Genomic DNA, 21781 nt, shown 5'->3' on the forward strand with positions numbered 1-21781 from the left:
TAACAAGGTCGGCCTCTGCCAAGAGATTCCTCTGGAAAATCCAAAGGATGAAACGTATATTGCAGGAAAAGGTCAGCCACATGCCAAGGAACATCAGAATCAATGCCCAAGGCTCTGCAAGCTTCGGAAGGGGTTCTGGTAGATCACCAAAATAGGTCCAGGCAACCAGTAACAAGAATTGCCAATCGGTAACAGGAAACTATCAAGGAAACCGATAGCGATATCTTGTCGGAAAATGATCCAAAAGTGATACGGTCTGGAAGAAAGAAAGATGATCAAGTCTTCATGAAGAATCCAACTCCATAGGACCTGGTGAGCCAAAATCAGGACACACAGAAAGCAAAATAGAAAGGAAAATGTTTTTGGTTGATGCAAGATTACTATAAACCAGGGATTCTCCTGCATCACAATGACAACAACATATCCTAGAAGCAACAATATCCAATACTTCTTACTCATCTCTATTTGTTATTTAATGTCTCCTCCTCTCCCTCACTCCCCTTTCTATGTCATTACCTCTTCCTCTTATTTATATGGTATAGGGTAAGGGTTATAAGTTTTTTGGGGTATAGGTTTCTTAGAATAGGGCATAGGATATAAGGATTATGGTATAGATTTGAGGGTTTTGGTATATGGTTTAGGGTACAATATTGATGCGAAAGGGTTCAACATACATAGGGTTTATGGTATTTTACCATGTTGATAACTCCCTCTATCTCCCCCTCTCCCTATCTCTTCTCTCTCTCACATGTCTCTTGCCTCTCTAGGTCTCTCCCTCAATTTTTATATTCTTCCTCTATCTTCCCCTCCCTCCTTATCCCCATCTCTCTCTCCCTTACCCATTGACTCATATTCTCTCTATATTGTCTCTCCTTGTCTCCTTCCCTCCCCTTTCTAGGTATCTCTCTCTCTCCCTCTATATCTCTCTCTCCCTCCTTATGCCCATCTCTATCCCTTATCCACCGACTCTTATTCTCTCTCTCCATTGTCTAGGTCTCACCTTTCTCTCTCTTCCTTCCTCCCTCCCTTTCCCATTCTCCACCTCTCTGCCTCTCCTTCCATGTCTCATTACCCACCTCTCTCTCCCCTTATATCTCTCTCACATCTACTTCCCTCCCTCTAGATATCTCACCTCTATATCTCTCCCCTCTCTATTTCTTTCCCTCCCTCTCGACTTCTCTCCCTTCCTCCTTATGTTATCTCTCTCATAAGCACAGGTTCTGACTACTTTACAAGGTAAACGTCTAGTTAATATCAATCTTCCAAATGATTACTCCACTACTATTGTCACTTGGATAGACTCTAGAAGACTTTCCCATGTTTTCCCCATTCCAACCCTCAAAGATAAATTGGTTATTATCATAGGATACGGCATCTAGGATGATGGACTACATCATTGTGGACATGGATGCTCGGTATTTAGTTTATGCACATTTGATGTTCACTTGTACACCAAAATTCTATAGCACCCCACTTCCTAAAGATTTTGAAAACTTAACTAACAAAGTTGAGGTTGTAAAGAAGGTAGGTTCTTTAAGGGGATAGTATATTAGGACATGATGTCTAGATATCCTTCACAAGTTTTCATTCTATAAATTCCTAGGAATTTAAAATTCTTCTAAGGAAAATGGGTCCAAGAAAACTATAAATAACAAACTTAAAAGACATGGAATTAAGCCATATCACTTAACATTAAAGCATAATCTTTATGACCACCAAAAGGAACAAGTGATACATGATTGAAATAAAAGTAAAATTAAAAAAAGGGGGTGCACATTTTGTTGAAAATAAAATGGGGCATGCATGTAAGGCACAACAAGCACCTACATGATCTCATAATCGAGATACCATCCTAATAATTCTAGTGGCCCTAAATTTGATGACTGAACATGGCAATAATAAATTGGGGTAGATAGGGGTTTTCTTAGTTTACATACTTGTGTACTCTCCAAGGGCTAAGCTACTACTATAATAGTAATCCTCAAATTAGTACCCCTCTATAGACTTTGTATTTGCTTTCAAATTGTCATTTTTGCTTTAGAGATTAAAATATTTTGAATAGTTTAAAATAAATAAATTTAATGTATTGACCTAATTTGGCATATTCACTTCCTTTTCTTGTTATGATATATTATTTTCTCCTTGCAGGTCACTAAGAGAAGATAACATAAATATAGCTCAATCTTTCTATTATGGAAAGTCCTATTATTCTGACACGTGTAGATTTTTAGCTAACCCCTAGTTTTATTTGTACTTGAGTCAATTTTGGTTTCATTTTATAGGTATAGATAAGTGATTGGAGCATGTGGTGAAGGCGGTGTTCTCAAACTGTGCATTAATAGTAATTTCTCTTTTGATAATATGTTTTCTTACTAGTTGTGTTTCTAAAACCACTTGTACTACATGATCCTATCTTCCATTTTTCTTTTAATATATGTGGAATAATGACTAGTGTAATTATAGAGAATTTTTAGGTCCCCACACACTTTTTTATAAGTGACACCTATTTACTCATGTAGATTGTCATACCTAACATGGGGTAAATATATAAGCACCTAAATTCATATAGGCATAATGACAACCATATGATGATCTGATAGTTCAACACATGACCTAGATGACATAAATAAATTTCTCCCAATATATCTAAACTTAATGGAGTGGCCAAGTCATCCAATAAAACCCTCCTTCGCCTTCCCTTTGTGTTTGTCAACCATCTATTATGGTCACATTCTTTGTCAAAAATGTAAAACTATCCACATTGCCCATGCCATTTGTTCCTATCACAAACATCATTTCCATATTTATGACACTTGTCCCTTGAGAAGAGGTAGTACTCTAGATACCCTTTCCTTCACTTGCTCTTGTCATGTGTACGAGTGATTTGGGCATACATGAGAAATGCACATGTCCCCCTACTTTTAACTTATACATAGTAGTAGTGAGTTAGATTTGGCAAACACAAATTCATGATTGATAGAAATCTAAGCTAGTCATAAAATAATTTTTTATGTTACTTGTATAGTGTGACCTATTAGCTATTTTGTTTTTAGTATTTGTTACTTGTCGATTTGATCATTTTGTCTATACCATCCATAACTTGGCCATATGAACATTTTGTCTATAACATCCATGACTTGTCCACGTGACCATTTTGTCTATTGTTACTCTTAACTCAAATACTCAACCATTTTATAAATCAAAATAAATCTTCTATATAATTACACTTCTACTCATCCTCAAAACATAAAATCATATGTAATCCTTTTTCAAAATAATAAAAAAAAAGAGTGTCCTTACCCTTAACTTGATTTAGCCAAAATAGAAAACCAGATGAATTATTGACTACATTAAAATGAAAAAAATAGAAAATATAATTAAAAATTAACCTAAATAATAAAGAGTGATAAGAAGAAGGCTTAAGTAAACTCAATATTTTAATATCCACTTACAAAACTAGAAGTGTCAATCATTTTATACCACAAAATGATTTGTCTCCAAGACAAAGACTATGAAAATGATAAGGGGAATGCATTGGGTTTAGGAAAGCTTGTCCTGTTATCCTTGGGGGTTGCACATTCTTTGTTAGTTGTACAGCGAGGGATGATGAACTTAATATGGTCTATAAATCAGACATTCAAGAATATGTCAACTTTGTGAACTGCGCACCTACCATTCTAGGCTAATGATTACCTCAACACCCTTTTGTTCATCTTGTGATTGACATTAAATGTTGCATTTATATTGTGTCGGTAGAAAAGGCTTATCAATCACATATAATGTTAGAAACAAATAAAATATAAAACGGATTATCTTGTTAACAGCTGATTATATTCAACTAATAAAAGATACCAGTTTTAAAAGGACAGGCAGCATTTTTCTACTTTAAATTATTATAAACACAGGGGAATGTTAGGTAAAAGTGTATTGATCATGTCACGGAGAAAAGGAGAAAACTGTTAAAAAAAACCAGCAAACAATAATAATGGTGGGGAGAAAGAAGTCATCATCTTTGCTTACGTGGAGGATAAGAATAGTTTTAAAATAATAATGTGCATGTGCTTCCATGTGCGGACTACCTCAAATATTCTCCATTTCTTCCTTGTTTCATAGGTAATCATCTTTGAATGTGCTGTCTTTGAGGATCTTGTAATCAAACAATTTGCCACTGCTTTTTTTTGCAGAATACCTTTGAATATGCTGTCTTAAAAGATCTTGTGATCAAAGCAATTTCCTATTACTTTCTTTCAGAATACCATCATACATTATATAATTTCAATAGGTCTGATAAAGTCTTCTCAGATCTTCAAATTTGCAATACTTTTGTTTGAGATGATAAGGTCAAGAAAAATACCTTTGAATATGCTTTCATACAAGATCTTGTGATCAAAGCAATTTCCCACTGCTTTCTTTCAGATACCTTTGAATATGCTGTCATACAAGATCTTGTGATCAAAGCACTTTCCCACTCTTTCCTTCAGAGACCTTTGAATATGCTGTCACACAAGATCTTGTGATCAAAGCAATTTCCCACTATCACTATTTTTCTTTCAGAATACCACCACCCATGGTATAATTCCAATAGATTCTCAAATCTTCATATTTGCAGTAGTTTTCCTTTCCTTTGGGATGATAAGGTTATAGTAAGGGTCAAGAGTGATCTGGATTCCTGTAATAAGCAAGTCATTCATATTGTCAGTACTACACATCTGGTACCATGAATTCTAGGGCAGATTCAAACTTCAGGGAACTCTTTCTTAACCGCCTTGTTGGAGCTCTCAATGGCCTACAAAAGCCCAGCTGTAGAAAGGAGGGTGAGGAAGCAGACGTCCCAGGTTCGAGTCACAATATAAAGCTGGCGGCAGATGTATCCCTCGCTCTTACTGCAAATCACTCAGTTTGGAGCCGGGCCCTACTGAGCAAAATTTCCTTTGATGCAAAAAACAGACATGTTCTCATGAAAATTCTGAAGCCTAAGAAATTTCAGGCAATAATGGCACAGGCGACCAGATATCAACTGAAACAAGCCCATGTTCTAAACAAAAGGACTTCTAATGGCTTGAGTGGGTCAAGGCAGAGTTTAGCGTTATACAAATCTTTCTGCTCTAAGAGACTCGAACCCGGTTCCTCATCAAATACCCGGCTTCTTCACAGGCGAACAAGGGAGCTACAAAATTTGGTCCCAGGTGGAAAATCAATGAAGATTTCCTGTTTGCTCGGAGAAACAGCGGATTACATCGATTCTCTTACAACACAGGTACAAGTCCTGCAATCTCTCCTAAATTCTGTCAATAATAACCAACACCCACTATGAATTTACAGGTTAGAGATCAAAGAAATCTGAATAGGTGAATTGCAGAGGTCGTACAGTTGGTATTTTCCTTCTTCAGGAAGTATGTTGGCTACATATTTATTTTCTCCAAGTATTTTCAAATTCTCAATCTTCTACTGCTATTATCTTCAGTTTACCTTTGAATTCATGTTATTTCTTTGGTAGAATCACATGGATATGATGGTGACCATGGACAATTTAACATCTTCTTATGGATCTGTAGTATGTAGCCACTGGTAAAAAGAAGATTCTAGCACAGTTAGGTTGTACAAAGTTGCTATTGACATATATTTTCCCTGTATTTTTTAAAACTTAGCTTGTACTTCCTTTTCATTCACCAATTATTTGTCTCAGTTTTTTATTTACTGTTTTTGTGGGAACAAAGCTCACTATAATATCTGGTAGGGAATTAAATGTGGCTTTTTACAATAGTAACCTATTTTGGATGATTTAATATGCCCATTCTAGGTATTTGGTATATGTGATAATTTATAAAATAAATGATTGGACAATGAAATGCACCAGAGAAGAATGCCTCGAGAAGCAGGCTCAGTTGTTCGAATTTAATATTTTTAAATTGAAAATAAATCAATGATATAAATATATAATAATATTTTATAAAATGATTTTGAAATATTTTTTATTTTATTTGTGTATTTTTTTTTTTCATTGATGTTTTAGATCACATTTTGTGATTTATCATATTTTTCTTCTTTTATTTATGTATCCTGATAATAAATCATAGAATGTATTCTAAAAGATTGATGAAAATATTTACATAATTAATTTATGTCTTAAAATATAATAGTATTAACTTGAATTTCAATTTATTCTTAAAAATTTTCTTATTGCTTCAATTCAGAAACTTTCTTTAATTTATATTTGATATTGATGGTGACTACTTTATATCTCCTTACTATTAAGTATTTTGCATCACTGAATTTTTTTATTTGAATTAAACTATAATATTAATAGATTTACAGTAATTTTGGGTTGTTATTGTTGAAAGTTTGCTATTACAAGAACTATGGTCTATGAGTGTTCCAAAGATAAAGTATCCTTGTAATTTTGTTGAATTTGAAAACTGTCTAATTTATTGGAAAAAAAAGACTATTGTATAATATTTTAATTTTTTTAATTTCAATTAATTGATAAATACAATTAAATGTACATTTTAAATATTACATACACATTTAAATTTGAATAATGAAATACTGCTATACTGCTATATAATACCAAAAATTTGATTTATCCCTGAAAGTCTTCTTACTGCTTTAATTGTAATGTGGACTTGTTAAGGAACATTCTTTGAATTAGAATAATTTGGTTTATCCCTGAAAGTGTGCTCACTGCTTTAAGTGTTTGGTTTATCCCTGAATGCGTGCTCACTGCTTTTAAGTGTAATGTGGACTTGTTAAGGAACATTCTTTGAATTAGAATAACATTCAGGGTGGCTATTTTATACTGCTGAAGATTATTAACTATTTCTTATCACTATATCATTTTATTATTAGAATTCTTTCTTTGAATTAGGCTGTCATAATGGTCAATTGGAATTCTTTCTATGTTGTTATTGTAAAATGGTTGCTAATACAAGGCTTAGGATTTTGAGTCCTCCAAAGGGAAAATGCATTTTCTAACTCGGGATATGAGCACTGCCTAGTTTATTGGAGGGCAACGTCTATTATATTTAGATTAATAAATGCAGTTAAATGAACATCCTGCATAGACAATACGTGATTGAAATACCTAAAAATGGAACATGGATAGACTCTTTATAATACAACTACCTCACTTGTTTCACTCAGACCCAGTCCCCCATCTTAGTCTTTTACCCATTTTCCTCAATCTCCAAATATTACTCTTCAGGGGCTGCTTCAAGTTATTAAATGTACACCTACTCTAATGGGTGCACCACTATTATCCACACAGACTAAAGCATCCACTTCAGTTTAAATTGTATGAAAACTACTAATCAATTGCAAATCTTCTGTCCACCATTTAAAAAAAGACAGTAGCATTGAAGCCTTGTAGCATGTCCTTGTTCACTGCCTAGTTTGTAATAATTATTAATATTGCTAGCCTTTCATCCATATCCTTGTGAATGCTTAACTTTTGTTTCCTGAATTAGCATAAACCATCTTTACCATCTTTAGTCTAACGTGCAGTTTCTCTAGATTTGGTATATAACTACTCAAATTCTTCAGCAGATTAAAATCTATGGCTAGATTATAAAGGTTATTACGCTGCAGTTTACAGTATGAACTTGAAGGATCCTGAGTTTATTTCTAATTTTCTGCTTTCCTTTCAATAAAGTATCTTCTTCCAATAACAAAACAAAACTACTCAAAATCTTTATAGACCATGGTGGCTACATTGATGTTCATTCGGTTGGCGATCTGGTCTACGATTTCCTGCACATTCCGAATATATTGAATGTTGGGCTCTAATTAAACGGTCATCATTATGAAAGGTGGACCCAATGTTGGACAACTTGCCGGCTTCCTCGGTGAGTTCTCCATTCATGGTAAAGACATTCCGAATTTTCGGCTGCCAAGGACTGAAAGTTGTTTTTTGAGCTCCAAATTCATTTGAAGAGATTCTTGAAAATTATGAGCAAGATATGCAATCTGAAACAAGGTATCAGAGTAAAGTGCTGAAATGACAACACCCAGGGCCAGAGGATGAATATGATTGTTAAAAAGACCTAACATAACATAACAGGGAATATGAAAAAATATAATTATATGCATGTTGGGCCTAAGGAAAGTACCACAACTTGCGGTTAATGGTTTCTTTACTCTAATATAATGGACAACGAATAGACTATTAGGTTTTGGAAGTAAGAGGTAGCTGCAGATAACAAACTTCTCATATGATATTAAGAGAAAAACATTTGCAATTACTAGAGCACCTCAAATATTTACTTGTGAAAAACAACCTGTTCTAACCAGAATTTAAAACCGGTCTTAACTTTCAATATATTCCAGACCGTTTACTGCAGCAATAACGTTATATTCATGTATAGAAGTCTGATACAAACAGTCACGGGAAAGATATCCTTCTAAACAAAAGGTTACTTTTCAATATAAGAACCTGGAACCACAAGCATAATGGCGGCTGGAAAGAAATACACCCAAAAAGAACTGCCTACATAATGAACAACCTGCATATACCAAAAAAACTGCAGAGAAAAAACTATGTATATTTGTCCCTGTTGACCCAGCGATCAGAGAAACAACCGCCTGCTGAGGAAGAGGACAAAAGGAACAGTGCAGCCAACAAGATTGAATACTTTTACAGCACAGAATGCTTTTCTTGTATACAGCTGACTGGAGGTTTTGAGGAGAATGGGTTAACAGATGTAAAAAGGTCTTAATCAATGTATTTACAACTGTCAGAAATATTTAGAAAAAGGGCAAGCAAAACCAATAAAAGTATTAGTGTCTTCAATATCTCTCCCCCTTAATGCTTAATATGCAAACACCTGTCATTTGCCTTAATTTTTTGAAAATTTCTTTTTAAAATTTTCTTATTGAAAATATCAACAAGCTTGTTCACTGCGTGGACAAAACTTTAATTTAACCTATCTTTCAGCCACGAGATTTTTAAGAAAATGATGGCCGTATCAATGTGCTGGGTTCGATTGTGGAAGACAATATTTTTAGTGGTAGCAATTGCCGAGGTACTATCACAATATCTAATTGTTGACTTACTTTTATCTTAAATCTGTCATTAATTCTCTTCAACTAAATTGCTTGACAAGACGTTGATTGAAGTTGCAGCAACGTATTCAGTTTCAATTGATAACACTGAAATTGATGATCCAAACTAATTACACATTGATCTAAGCTTAATCATTATTTGTATATTCAATTAAACCAAAATCGTCTTCAAATGTTTACGAAATATCAAAATTATGGAACTATTTTTCTGTCATCAATAGATCTAAGCCCAATCATTATTTGCATATCCAACTAAACCAAAATCATATGTAGGCGTTTACAAAATATCAAAATTACTTGAACCATGAACATCCCTCACTAAAGAGAACTTTACTTGGATATTGCATAAACCTTGAAAGTGAACTAATATCATACATGATATCTTGTCTAGTAGCTGCAAGATACATAAGACTAGCAACCAAACTCTTCTACAATATTGCACTTATCTTTTTTTTGAACTATCATCCTTAATTATTTTTTCACTAATGTTCATAGGTGTGTTCAGCTGCTTATAAATTTTCGTTTTGAATTAATCAAGTAAACCATTAATATATTCTTCTTTTGAAATTAAAATTTCATCATTAAATTGTCTTACATATATCTAAAGGAAACAATGCATTAAACTCAAATCTATCATTTCAAATTAATTTTCATGGTATTTTTAAACTTAACCATTAACTCTTCACAATTTCTTGTGTAAATCAAATCATCAACATATAGGCAAATTATAAATAAATCACCTATACTTCAAAATTTCACACATAGTGTGGACTCATTTTCATTCTTTTTAAAACTATTTTTTATAAAAATAATCCAATCTAGCCTACTATACCATACTCTAGGTTCTTGTTTGAGTCCATAAAGTTATTTCTTTAACTTGTATTTTTTTTGTCATCGTCTTGGATTTTAATAACTACGTGGCTATTTTATGAATAATTCTTCATTCAAATAACCATTCAAAAATGTCAATTTTACATCACAATGGTAATCTTTTCACATATATTGGGTTGTTCATTTTAAACTATTGTAACATTGTCCAGGCAACAAGGAAATATTTTTTTTGTCTAATCAATACTTGGTTGCTAAGAAAATCCCTTCCCCAACAATATTTCTTTATGCCTTTCAATGGATACATCACCAAATTTATATTTATTTTTGTAAATATATTTCAACCCAATAACATCTTTTTAAGGTGGAAGATCAACTAGCTCCCACAGTTTATTCTTTTCAATAAAATTAATTTCTTCATTCATGACTTTAATCCATACTTCTATCACATATTCAAATTTACTCATTTCAACTTGAATATGAGACAACAAAGAAAAATATACATTTGAATCAAGATGAAGTAGTCACCGATGAGGAGGGACCTTAAAGAGATCAATCCAGACCGGTTAGCAAGAGTAAACACAACAGAAACACAAAGATATGATGGAGGCAATGCTGAACAAATTGATTTATTGCATGAAATTCAATTACATCCAACCAGTAACAACTGGGTTACAACATACCGACTCACAGGCCTAGTAGAATAGGTCACAACCGAGACCTTGAATCTTATGATCTATCTTCTATGCACTATCTAGCTATCTGATTCTCTGATTGATTCTAATTGATTTCATTCTAATGCGTAATTTTATATATATATATATATATATATATATATATATATATATATATATATATATATATATATCCAAAGGATCCAGTCGACCCAAAAGGGATCAAAACCTAAAGAACAAGACCTAACGTGCAAAATAAACAAGGTCGGCCTCCACCAAGAGATTCCTCCGAAAAAATCCAAAGGATAAAACGTGGATCGTGGGAAAAGGTCGGCCACACACCAAGGAACATCAGAATCAACATCCAAGGCTCCGCAAGCTTTAGAATAGCTTCAGGTAGATCTCACCAGAATAGGTCTCAGTCAACTGGTAACAAAGGAACAACTGGTAACAAAAAACTGTCATGGAAATTGGTAGTGATATCTTGTCAAAAAATGATCCAAATGCGATGTGGTCAGGAAGAAAGAAAGATGATCAACTATTAAAGTGGAATCCAACTCCATAGGATCCGGTGAGCCAAAACCGAGACACACATAAAGGAAAACTGAAACGACAAACAAAAAACCAAATAGAAAGAAAAAATGTTTTTGGTTGATGCAATATTGTTGTGAACCGAGGATGCTCTTGCATCAGACATCCGAGGTTATTGAAAAAGTGAGCCTCTCACTTTGTCGGGGTCAGAGGGAAACCAAGGAGGTCTACCTCTGCCTGAGAAATCCAAGATGAATCTTCAACTGGTCTTTCCTTCCACTTCACAAGATATTCCTTATACTCACTACTCTGGGTACTACGCCCAATCCTACTATCCAAAATCTCTTGAATCTGATCTGGTTCCTTCTGGGGTAATTGTTTCTTCAAGTCTTCAATACTGTTCTCACTAAATTTTGGCTCATGGTACTCATGAAAATTTGTAATGTTGAATATAGGTGAAATAATCAGACTATCAGGTAACTCCACTTCATATGCATTTCCAGAATTGAACTTCTTCAAAATCCTCCAAGGTCCAAACTTCTTCATCTGCAACTTATTATAAGTTCCAACCGGGAATCTCTCTTTTCTCGGATATATCATCACTTCATCACCAAATTCAAATTCCTTATGTCTCCTCTTCTCATTTGCCTTCTCCTTATACTTGATGTTCATGTCTTCCAAATGTTGCTTAACCTGAATATGCAATGCTACCATGTGATCTGCAAAGTCTTGTACTTCTGAACTCCTTCGGTCTTCACTGCTAATGGCTCTCAATTCTAATATCCCTCTAGGATGCACTCCGGTAACAATCTCAAAAGGTGTTCTTTCGGTAATTTTATTTACTAAATTGTTGTAGGAAAACTCTGCTTGTGCAAGGATTAAATCCCAACTTCCGATTTTATCTCCCACTAAACATCTCAACAAATTTCCCATATTTTGATTAACAACTTATGTTTGTCCATTAGTCTATGGATGAAAAGTAGAACTGAACTTCAAATCTGTCTTCATCTTCTTCCAAAGTGTTCTCCAAAAACAGCCAACAAACTTAGTATCTTTGTCTGAAACTATGCTCTTAGGTAATCCATGCAATCTCAACACTTCCTTGAAAAATAGGTCTACTACATGCAATGCATTTGATGTCTTCTTACAAGGTATGAAATGAGCCATCTTTGAGAATATATCCACGACCACAAATATAGAATCATTCCCTCTTGGTGTCTTAGGCAATCCAAGTCCAAAATTCCATGCTTATATCCTCCCAAGGTCTTACCGGTACTGTCAAAGGTTTATACAATCCCACATTCTGATTACTACCTTTTGCAACTTGACAAACTCTACAACTTTGCACATATCACTTAACATCCTTATGAATCTGGAGCCAAAAGTACTGCTCACTCACCAATGCTATTGTTTTGTCAATTCCAAAATGTCCAGCTAAACCTCCACTGTGTTTCTCCTTTATCAGATTCTCCCTCATAGAACTCTTAGGTATGCACAACTGAACTCCTTTGAATAACATCTCATCTTGAATGAAGTAATCCAGTCATTTGCTTCTATCAACCATAACCGGTTTTTCTACGTGCTTTCCAAGGTTTTGCAAAATCCGAGTCATCATCATACAAGGTCTTCAAATCTTCAAATACTAATACTGTCACTCTCATCTCTATTAGCAAATTCCTTCTCCTACTCAATACATCAGCAACTTTGTTAGATTTCCCACTTCTATGCTTCAACGCAAAGGTGTAACTCTGCAAGAATTCTACCCATCTCATACGTCTCTGATTAAACTTACTTTGACTATTTGAATAATGCAAAGTTTGATGATCTATATACAACAAGTAATGTCTCCACTTCTTCAAGGTTTTAACTATGGCATAAAATTCTTGATCATACACTGAATATCTCCTTTGTGCATCATTCAATTTATCACTGAAATAGGCTACTTCTCTTCCTTCTTGACTCATGACTACTCCTATTGTTGTTCTACTTACATCACAATCCACTTGAAATACTTTATTGAAATCGGGTAAAGCTAACACAAGCTGCTTAGTCACTTTCTTCTTCAACAGTTCAAAACTTTTGTTCTCTCCAGTGGTCCACTTGAATTCCTTTTGATCTCCTCTCATGGTCTCAGTCATAGGGTTACAAACTAAACCAAAATTTCTGATAAACTTTAGGTAAAAACTATTAGGTCCTGGAGACAACTGAGAGGGGGGGGGGTGTGAATCAGTTGTCAAATAAATTCAAACCAAAAACAACTTAGCCAAACTTAATGCTTAATACCGGTAAACCCAAATTTAATGTCAGTAGACAGTTTATCAGTTAATTGCAGTACTGGTAAAGATTAATGATGTACTGCTCAAAATAGCATCTTCATATCTTGGATTCAGTATCGGTGTAGTTCTGATTGCCTTCACAAAAACCTTCCTTCAACCTTCAAATGATTTCTGCATGTATAGCTCTTCTTATTCTCGCATATATCAAATTACAACCCTTTTCACATTCACACATTGATCTCACAAATGAGATCTTACATTTATATCATAACCTAAGACCAATTTTAGCAGGTTGGCTCTAATAAGAACATTTACAAGTAAAACAATAACCGATGCAATATTCGATTCAACATGTCGACTTAATGCATTTACAACAATAATAAATCATCTCCAAAGCGTTTCATGTTGATCTAGAATAGATAAGCCTGTCGGTCCTTATCGTAGACCTATTTGCCGGTAACAGCAAATATGTAAACATGAATATACCAATGAGTAAATCTTCAAGACAAAGTGTCCAAATGATGTCTTCAACATAACCAAGTATTTTCCATGTCATTCCAAGTGCCGATGAATAATATATCATGTCGGTGTACCAGATACCGGTGACTGTGCATTAGTCACTTTGCTTGTCGGTGAACATTGCCAATTCTCTAAGTGCCAAAGTTGATAAGTGTTAATAGGTGTTGACATCAATGACAAAACCATATCAACATATCCAAAATACCAACAACCTCCTCCTTTGGCATTGATGGCAACACAAGATGGAAAAACCATCAAAGTGCCAAAATAGAAATGCCAAATACCAAAAACTAGCAATCTCCCAAAAGAGATCATAATCATAAATCAAAATTCAAAAATCAAAATACAAAGAGTAATCAATCTCTCCCAAAATAATAATCTCTCCCCCTAGGAGTAACATGTGTTTTTCCATATCAATCTCTCCCCCTTTGACATCAAATGCCAAAGCCAATACAAAAACCAGGTTCAAATACAAAATACCAACTTTATTCAGTATACCAACTACTCCTCCTGAGAAGTAGCTCTCCTCATCAAAGCCAGAGTAAAAGATTTCTTTGTTAGTTCTACCGGTTGATGGCAAACATCAACTGTCTAAGTTTCTACCGGTGGGGGTATTACCCCAAGCTGATCTATGACATATTCAAAAGTGTCCTTAGGCAAAGGCTTAGTGAAAATATCTGCAATCTTCTCTTTAGTATTCACATAAACCAGTTTTACTTCTTTTGCTTCAACATTCTCTTTCAAAAAAATCAGTTTGATAGAAACATGTTTAGTTTTAGAATGTAGTACCGGATTCTTTGATATATCAATTGTTGCAGTGTTATCACAATAGATAGTTATAGGTTCCTTGCATTTTAGTTTTATGTCCTTCAATATTTGCTTAAGCCATAATACCTGTGTACAATGAGTTGTTGTTGCAACATATTCTGATTCAGCTGTTGATAAGGATGTGCAACTTTGTTTCTTACTCAACCAAGAAATTAATCTGCTTCCAAGAAAAATACTGTCGGTGGTTTTTTTTTTCTGTCATCCACATCTCCTGCCCAATTTGCATCTGCGTATGCACATAATTCAAAGTTTTCGTCTCTAGGATACCATAAGCCAAGATTTGTAGTGCCTTGTAAATACCGAAAAATCCTTTTTACTGATGATTCGTGATTTTCTCTACGATTACTCTGAAATCTTGAAACAATACATATTGCATTCATAATATCAGGTCTTGTTTGTGTCAAATATAGTAAACGTCCTATCATATAGATGTACCTAGTCAGATTAACAAGTGTAGATTCATCCCTTAGTGATAATTTGTCATTTGTAGTCATAGGTGTGCTAACCGGTTTAGATTTTTCCATCCCAAATTTCTTTAGTAACTCCTTCAAGTACTTAGATTAACTCAAGAATATACCTCTACCAGTCTGTGAAATTTGCAATCCTAAACAAAATTTTATCTCTCCAATCATAGACATTTCAAATTCTTGTTGCATTTCAATAGAAAAGACTTTACATAAACCATCTTCTCCTCCAAAGATTATATCATCAACAAAAACTTCTATAACCAAGATATCATCATTAGTTACTTTATAGTATAAATTATTGTTAGCATTACCTTTAGAAAAACCAATCTTCAAAAGATATTTATCCAATCTAGCATACCAAGCTCTTGGAGCTTGCTTCAACCCATAAAAAGCTTTCCTTAACCTGTAAACCATATCTTTGTTATTTATCAAAGAAAATCCATCAGGTTGCTCAATGTAAACTTCTTCTTCAAGATCTCCATTAAGAAATACATATTTAATATCCATTTGATATACTTTGTAGTTCGTGTGTGCTACAAAAGCCAAGAATAATTTGACTGCCTCAATTCTAGCTACCGGTGCAAAGGTTTCATTGTAAAAAATTTCTTCTTTCTGTGAATATCTCTTACACACTAGTCTTGCTTTATTTTTTATTACCTTGCCATCTTCATTAAGTTTATTTCTGAATACCCATTTTGATCCAATTACATTTTTGTCTTTAGGCCGGGGAACTAATGTCCATGTGTTATTCTTTTCAATTTGTTCTAATTCTTCTTCCATAGCTTTAATCCAATATTTATCTTCACATGCCTCATTAATTGATGATGATTCAATTTGAGAAATAAGACATTCCTCTTCATTTTCCAGTATTCCTCTTGTCATAACTCCTTGATACTTGTTCCCAATTATTTGATCTTCAGAGTGATTCAATCTTACATACCGGGGTGTATTCGTTTGTTGTTGTTCTTCAGTTACAGTGGAATTTTCAGATGATACCGATGTAACTGGATCTTCATTATATACTGGTGTGTGTTCATTTTTCAATATCTCCATTGCTGGTTCAGAGTCTATATACCTGAAGTTCCTCTAAACTGTTCATCCATTTTCACATTTGTACTCTCAACAATTTTTTGCAATCTTTTGTTAAAACATCTATATGCCTTGCTCTTAGAAGAATAACCAAGAAATATTCCTTCATCACTTCTAGGATCAAATTTGCCAATATACTCATCTCTCCTAATATAGAATTTACTTCCAAATATTCTGAAATATTTAAGAGTATGAGTAATGCCAAACCATAGTTCATGAGGGGTCTTACCAGTTTCACCTTTGATGTGAACTTTGTTGAATATATAGACCATTGTACTCAATGCTTCTCTCCAATATAGATGTGGTTGATTAGCTTCTGATAACATACTTCTAGCTGCATCCAAGATAGTTCTATTTTTCTTTTCTACAACTCTATTCTATTGGGGTGTCCGGGGTGCTGATAACTGTCTACTGATTCCATTCACTTCAAAGAATGTATTAAATTCCTTAGATGTGAATTCATCTCCTTGATCTAATCTCAGACATTTGATTTTCTTGCTGATTTCATTTTCTACCATTGCCTTGAATAGTTTGAATTTCCCAAGTGCTTTTGATTTTTTTCTGAGAAAAGTAACCCAACACATTCTAGAATACTCATCAATGATTAGCATAAAATATCTATCACCTTGTAAGCTTTTAGTTCTAGCTAGACCACATAAATCAGTATGAATTAAGTGAAGAGCATTATTGGATTTTTTTGGAATACTTTTAAAAGATGCTCTAACTTGTTTTCCAAATTGACATTCCTTACATACCGGATTGTGAGCTTTAACAATCTTAGGTAAATCTCTAACTGCTTTAGTAGTACTGATTTTCACAATGCAATCAAAATTTACATGACAAAGTCTCTTATGCCATAGCCAACTTTCATCAATGTGTGCAATTAAGCATGTCTTTTCCTTGTTATTCAAATGAAAGATATTACCTCTAGTTTGATTACCAGTTGCAATTTCCAAACTAGTCATGTTCATAATTTTGCATTTTCCATTCTTGAATTGTAATTGAAATCCTTTTTCAATTAATTGACCAACACTTAAAAGAGTATGCTTTAAACCTTCAACATAGTAAACGTTGTCGGTATTATGCTTACCATCAAGAGATATAATACCTTTTCCTTTGATCAAACAAGCTTTATCATCTCCAAATCTTACTAGACCTCCATTATATTCCTAAAAAGTCAAGAATTTACCTTTATCACTAGTCATATGATGTGAACATCCTGAATCAATGATCCATTCATCCTTAACTTCAACTTTAGCTGCCAGGGCCTGCTCTATCGGTTGAATAGTAGGTGTCAGTTGATCTTCTGTTATAGCAACATAGACCCATCCATTGTCTGTTGGATCCTCATCAGAATCATTAGTGACTCCTTCATCAACAAGATAACAAGATTTGTCATTAATCTTCTTAAATTTGTATCTCTGCTATTCAGGGTTAGGCTTGTATGTTCTTCTAGCTTCTTCTTTCAATCCTGCATGTCTATCAGGGCATCTTGAAGCCATATGACCAATCTTATTACAATTAAAACATTTAAAAGGTGCTTTATCTTCATACTTACTTCCAATTGGACCTTTAGGCATTTTCCTTGCAAATAGTGCTTCAAGTTCTTCAAGTTCTTCATTTTCTCTCCTACTTTCTTCAAGTTCTCTTGCATAAAAGGCTTTCCAATCAGACTTGTCAAATGATGGTGCAAATGATGTTGATGCCTTAAAAGATAAATCTATCTTTATAGTAGCAACAAGACCAAATTCCTTAATTTCAAAAGGTGAAGGTTTTCCAATCAATGTATCTCTAGTTACTGATGTATTAGGCATTGTTCTTAACTCATTTATAGCAGTAACTTTCATTTTGTATGCCGGTGGAAATCCTCTTAAAATTTTTTAAAAAATTTCATCTTCACTTAAGGTTCCTCCACAACATTTAATACCCAAAACAATTTCATTTACTCTTTCCATAAAAGCAGAAATCCTTGCATCTTCTTCCATTTTCAGATTTTCATACCTGACCTGGAAGCTTTCAAGTTTTGCAATTTTGACTGTGGAATCTCCTTCATTCAATGTTTCCAAATGGTCCCAAATAGCTTTAGCAATTTACTGATCTAATAATGCCCTCAAAAGTGCTTCCCTTGCTTTGCAATAATTTTCTTCATCTTTAGCCAAGTCAGGTGGATTAGGTTGACCTTGAGTAGGAGTATAGACATTCTTTGTAACTTCCCAAATATCCTTTCCAATGTAATTCAGATGTGTCTCCATCCCGATCATCCATATGCCATAGTTGGTTCCATCAAGTTTAGGACTATCCTTCCTGAAATAATTAGAAGACATTGGATATCCTCAAGCTATTAAACTTCTGCAAAAAGAGGACTAGGCTCTGATACCAATTCTTAGGTCCTGGAGACAACTAAGAGGGGGGGGGTGAATTAGCTGTCAAATAAATTCAAACCAAAAACAACTTAACCAAACTTTAATGTCGGTAGATAGTTTATCAGTTAATTGCAGTACTGGTAAAGATTAATGCATGAAGCAAAAAGACAATAACATCCACAACACATAACACCAATATTTGTACGTGGAAACCGTGTAGGGAAAAACCACGGTGGGAAACCTTACGCACAATCAGATGGTACTACTATAGATAGTATGTGTATACAATAGGGGGTATGCACATGCAGAAAGGACAAGCGCCTAAAGCTCACTATTGAAACACAAATGGGAGTCACACTGACTACAATTCGAGGGTTAAATCCAATAATGATGTACTACTCAATATAGCATCTTCATATGCTAGATTCAGTACTGGTGTAGTTCTGATTGCCTTCAAAAAAAACTTCCTTCAACCTTCAAATGATGTCTACGTGTAGCTCTGCTTATTCTCGCATATACCGAATTACAACCCTTTTCACATTCACACACTAATCTCACAAATGAGATCTTACATTTATATCATAACCTAAGACCAATTTTAATAGGTCAACTCTAATAAGAATATTTACAAGTAAAATAATAACCGATGCAATATTCGATTCAACATGTCAGCTTAATGCATTTACAACAATAATAAATCATCTCCATAGCGTGTTGTGCTAATCTAAAATAGATAAGCATGTCCTGGACCTATTTGTCAGTAACAACAAATATGCAAACACGAATATACCAATGAGTAAATCTTCAAGACAAAGTGTCCAAACAATGTCTTCGACATAACCAAATTTTTTCCATGTCATTCCAAGTGTCGGTGAACAATATATCTTGTCGGTGTACCAGATACCGGTGACTATGCATTAGTCACCTTGCTTGCCAGTGAACATTGCCAATTCTCTAAGTGCCAGAGTTGATAAGTGTTAATAGGTGTTGACATAAATGACAAAACCATATCAACATATCCAAAATACCAACAAAAACTAGCCAGTCCATGAAATGATCTTACCTCTCCAATGCTTTCGGATGTATGTCATTCAACAATTTCTTTAACTTTCTCAGGTTCCATCTTCAAACCATCCTCAGATATCACAAATCCCAAATAGACTAACTCATCCTTCATGAAAGTACACTTCTTGATATTGATCAACAACTTCTCTTCTCTCAATCTCTGCAAAACTTGTCTTAACTGCAACAAATGCTCCTCTTTTGTCTTACAGTAAAATTAGAAGTCATCCAAATACATAATAACAAACTTACCCAAGAATTTCTTCAATACCTCATTCATAAGCATCATGAAAGTACTCAGTGCATTAGTTAATCCAAAAGGCATCACCAACCATTCATATAGTCCTTCATTTGTCTTAAATGTTGTCTTCCACTCATCACCTTCTCTGATCCCGATCTGATGATATCCACTCTTCAAATCTATCTTTGTAAAGTAATTTTCTCCACTCAAACAGTCCATTATGTCATCCATCCTAGGCAAAGGAAACCAATTTTTCATCGTGATCTTGTTTATTGCTCTTGAATCAGTACACAACTCCATTCTCCATTCTTCTTAGGTGTTAATATTGTTGGTACCGCACAAGGGCTCTGACTCTCCCTGGTCCAACCTTTATTCAATAGCTCCTGCACTTGTCTATTTAGTTCTTCATTCTCTGCTGGTGTCAACCAGTGTGTAGCTTTGTTAGGCAAACTAGCTTTGGGAACCAAGTCCAGGCAATGACTAATACTTCTCATAGGTGGCAATCCATCAGGTACATTATCTGAAATGATGTCCTCATATTCTGTCAGCAAATCTTGTATGTTTTCTGGGTGTTCTCCTTTTGGTTCTGGTCTCTCAGTCTTCTTAGGAATTAAGGAAAAGCACACATTCTCATGTCTTAGTCCATCCATGAATTTCCTTCCATCTTCCAAACAGATTCTAGCATTTTTACAGACTTCATTCTTCAAAGGTTCCTCCAACGGTAATAAGGTTTGTTTCATCACATTGGCCACAATAGTGCATGTATTCTTCCTCTCATAATTAACTGCCTGTCTATCAAAATGCCAAGGTCTACCCAACAAAAGATGACAAATATCCATAGGCATAATATCACACAAGACTTCATCATGATAATTCTCATTTTTCAATTTCACCAAACATTGTTCACTTACTAACAACTTATGTTCATCCTGGATCCATGTCATCTGATAAGGCTTAGGGTGTTTCAATCTCTCCAATTTCAACTTATTCACCATCTCTTCTGAAACAAGATTATCTGAACTACCACTATCTATAACAACTTTACAACACTTACCAAATACCTTACATCTGGTCTTGAATAGATTCTTCCTTTGCAAGGACTCTTCATCTCCTCTGGTATGACACAAAGCTCTCCTCATCATCAACAATTCTCCATCTTCTAGTTTATTGTCTGATTCAGTGGGGTATTCTTCCACCACTACTGCTCTTCTAGTAGTTTCTATCTTCTTACACTCTAATGAACAATTTCCTTCTCCTCCACACTTAAAGCAGGTTCCTCTTAATATCCTCTTTGTAAAGCGAAAAATCGCTGTCGAACCCTAGTTGGTCTCCCCTCTTCCAACTCTGAGGAGAGAGAAGGGAGGTTCGCTAGGATTCGATGGGTTTTCACTTAGGGGGAAGACTTTACATTCAAAAGAGGGGTTGAAACTCATAAGATCCAATCCCACACAAGGTAAGATTGGATGCTAGATGAATTTCAAGGGTTTGGAAAGCAAAGCTACCCTCTTTTGTAAAGAATGTTGATTAAGGAAATTAAGCTAAGAATGCATAGAAAGTCATAAAGATTCGCTTATAAACTGAGTTTAGGTTATAGGATGAAGCTGCAGACCTGGAATTAGCAGTAAAATGTCGATACGGTGCTGTCCTGCAAATTTGAGCAAAAGTTGTCGGGACGATGGCGCCCGGCGCCACGGTCCTTCGAAAAATCCGCGAAACGAAGGGGGATCGGTTCGTCTCTGCACAAGGATTCCAGATCTTCAATCTCAGCCGCGTACCTGCAACCTAGACACAGAAAAGCGAAGACGATGGGGGGTTAGGGATTAGGGGTTTGCCTTTAGGTCAAACC

At 34.6% G+C, this 21781-nt stretch overlaps 1 protein-coding gene across 1 annotated transcript; it reads left to right on the plus strand.

Moving 5' to 3' along the window:
- Positions 1 to 4010: 4010 nt before the first annotated feature.
- On the plus strand, positions 4011 to 5697 carry LOC131068608 (transcription factor IBH1). Its single transcript, XM_058003835.2, has one exon. It carries the CDS (start codon positions 4718 to 4720, stop codon positions 5312 to 5314), a length of 597 nt encoding a protein of 198 aa, XP_057859818.1. The 5' UTR covers positions 4011 to 4717; the 3' UTR covers positions 5315 to 5697.
- The last annotated feature ends 16084 nt before the right edge of the window (positions 5698 to 21781 follow it).

This window comes from Cryptomeria japonica, chromosome 3, assembly GCF_030272615.1.
Source record: "Cryptomeria japonica chromosome 3, Sugi_1.0, whole genome shotgun sequence".
NCBI lineage: Eukaryota > Viridiplantae > Streptophyta > Pinopsida > Cupressales > Cupressaceae > Cryptomeria > Cryptomeria japonica.

Excerpts from the sequence above, each read along its gene's own strand:
- LOC131068608 (XM_058003835.2), top strand. The coding sequence starts at position 4,718 with ATGAATTCTAGGGCAGATTCAAACTTCAGGGAACTCTTTCTTAACCGC.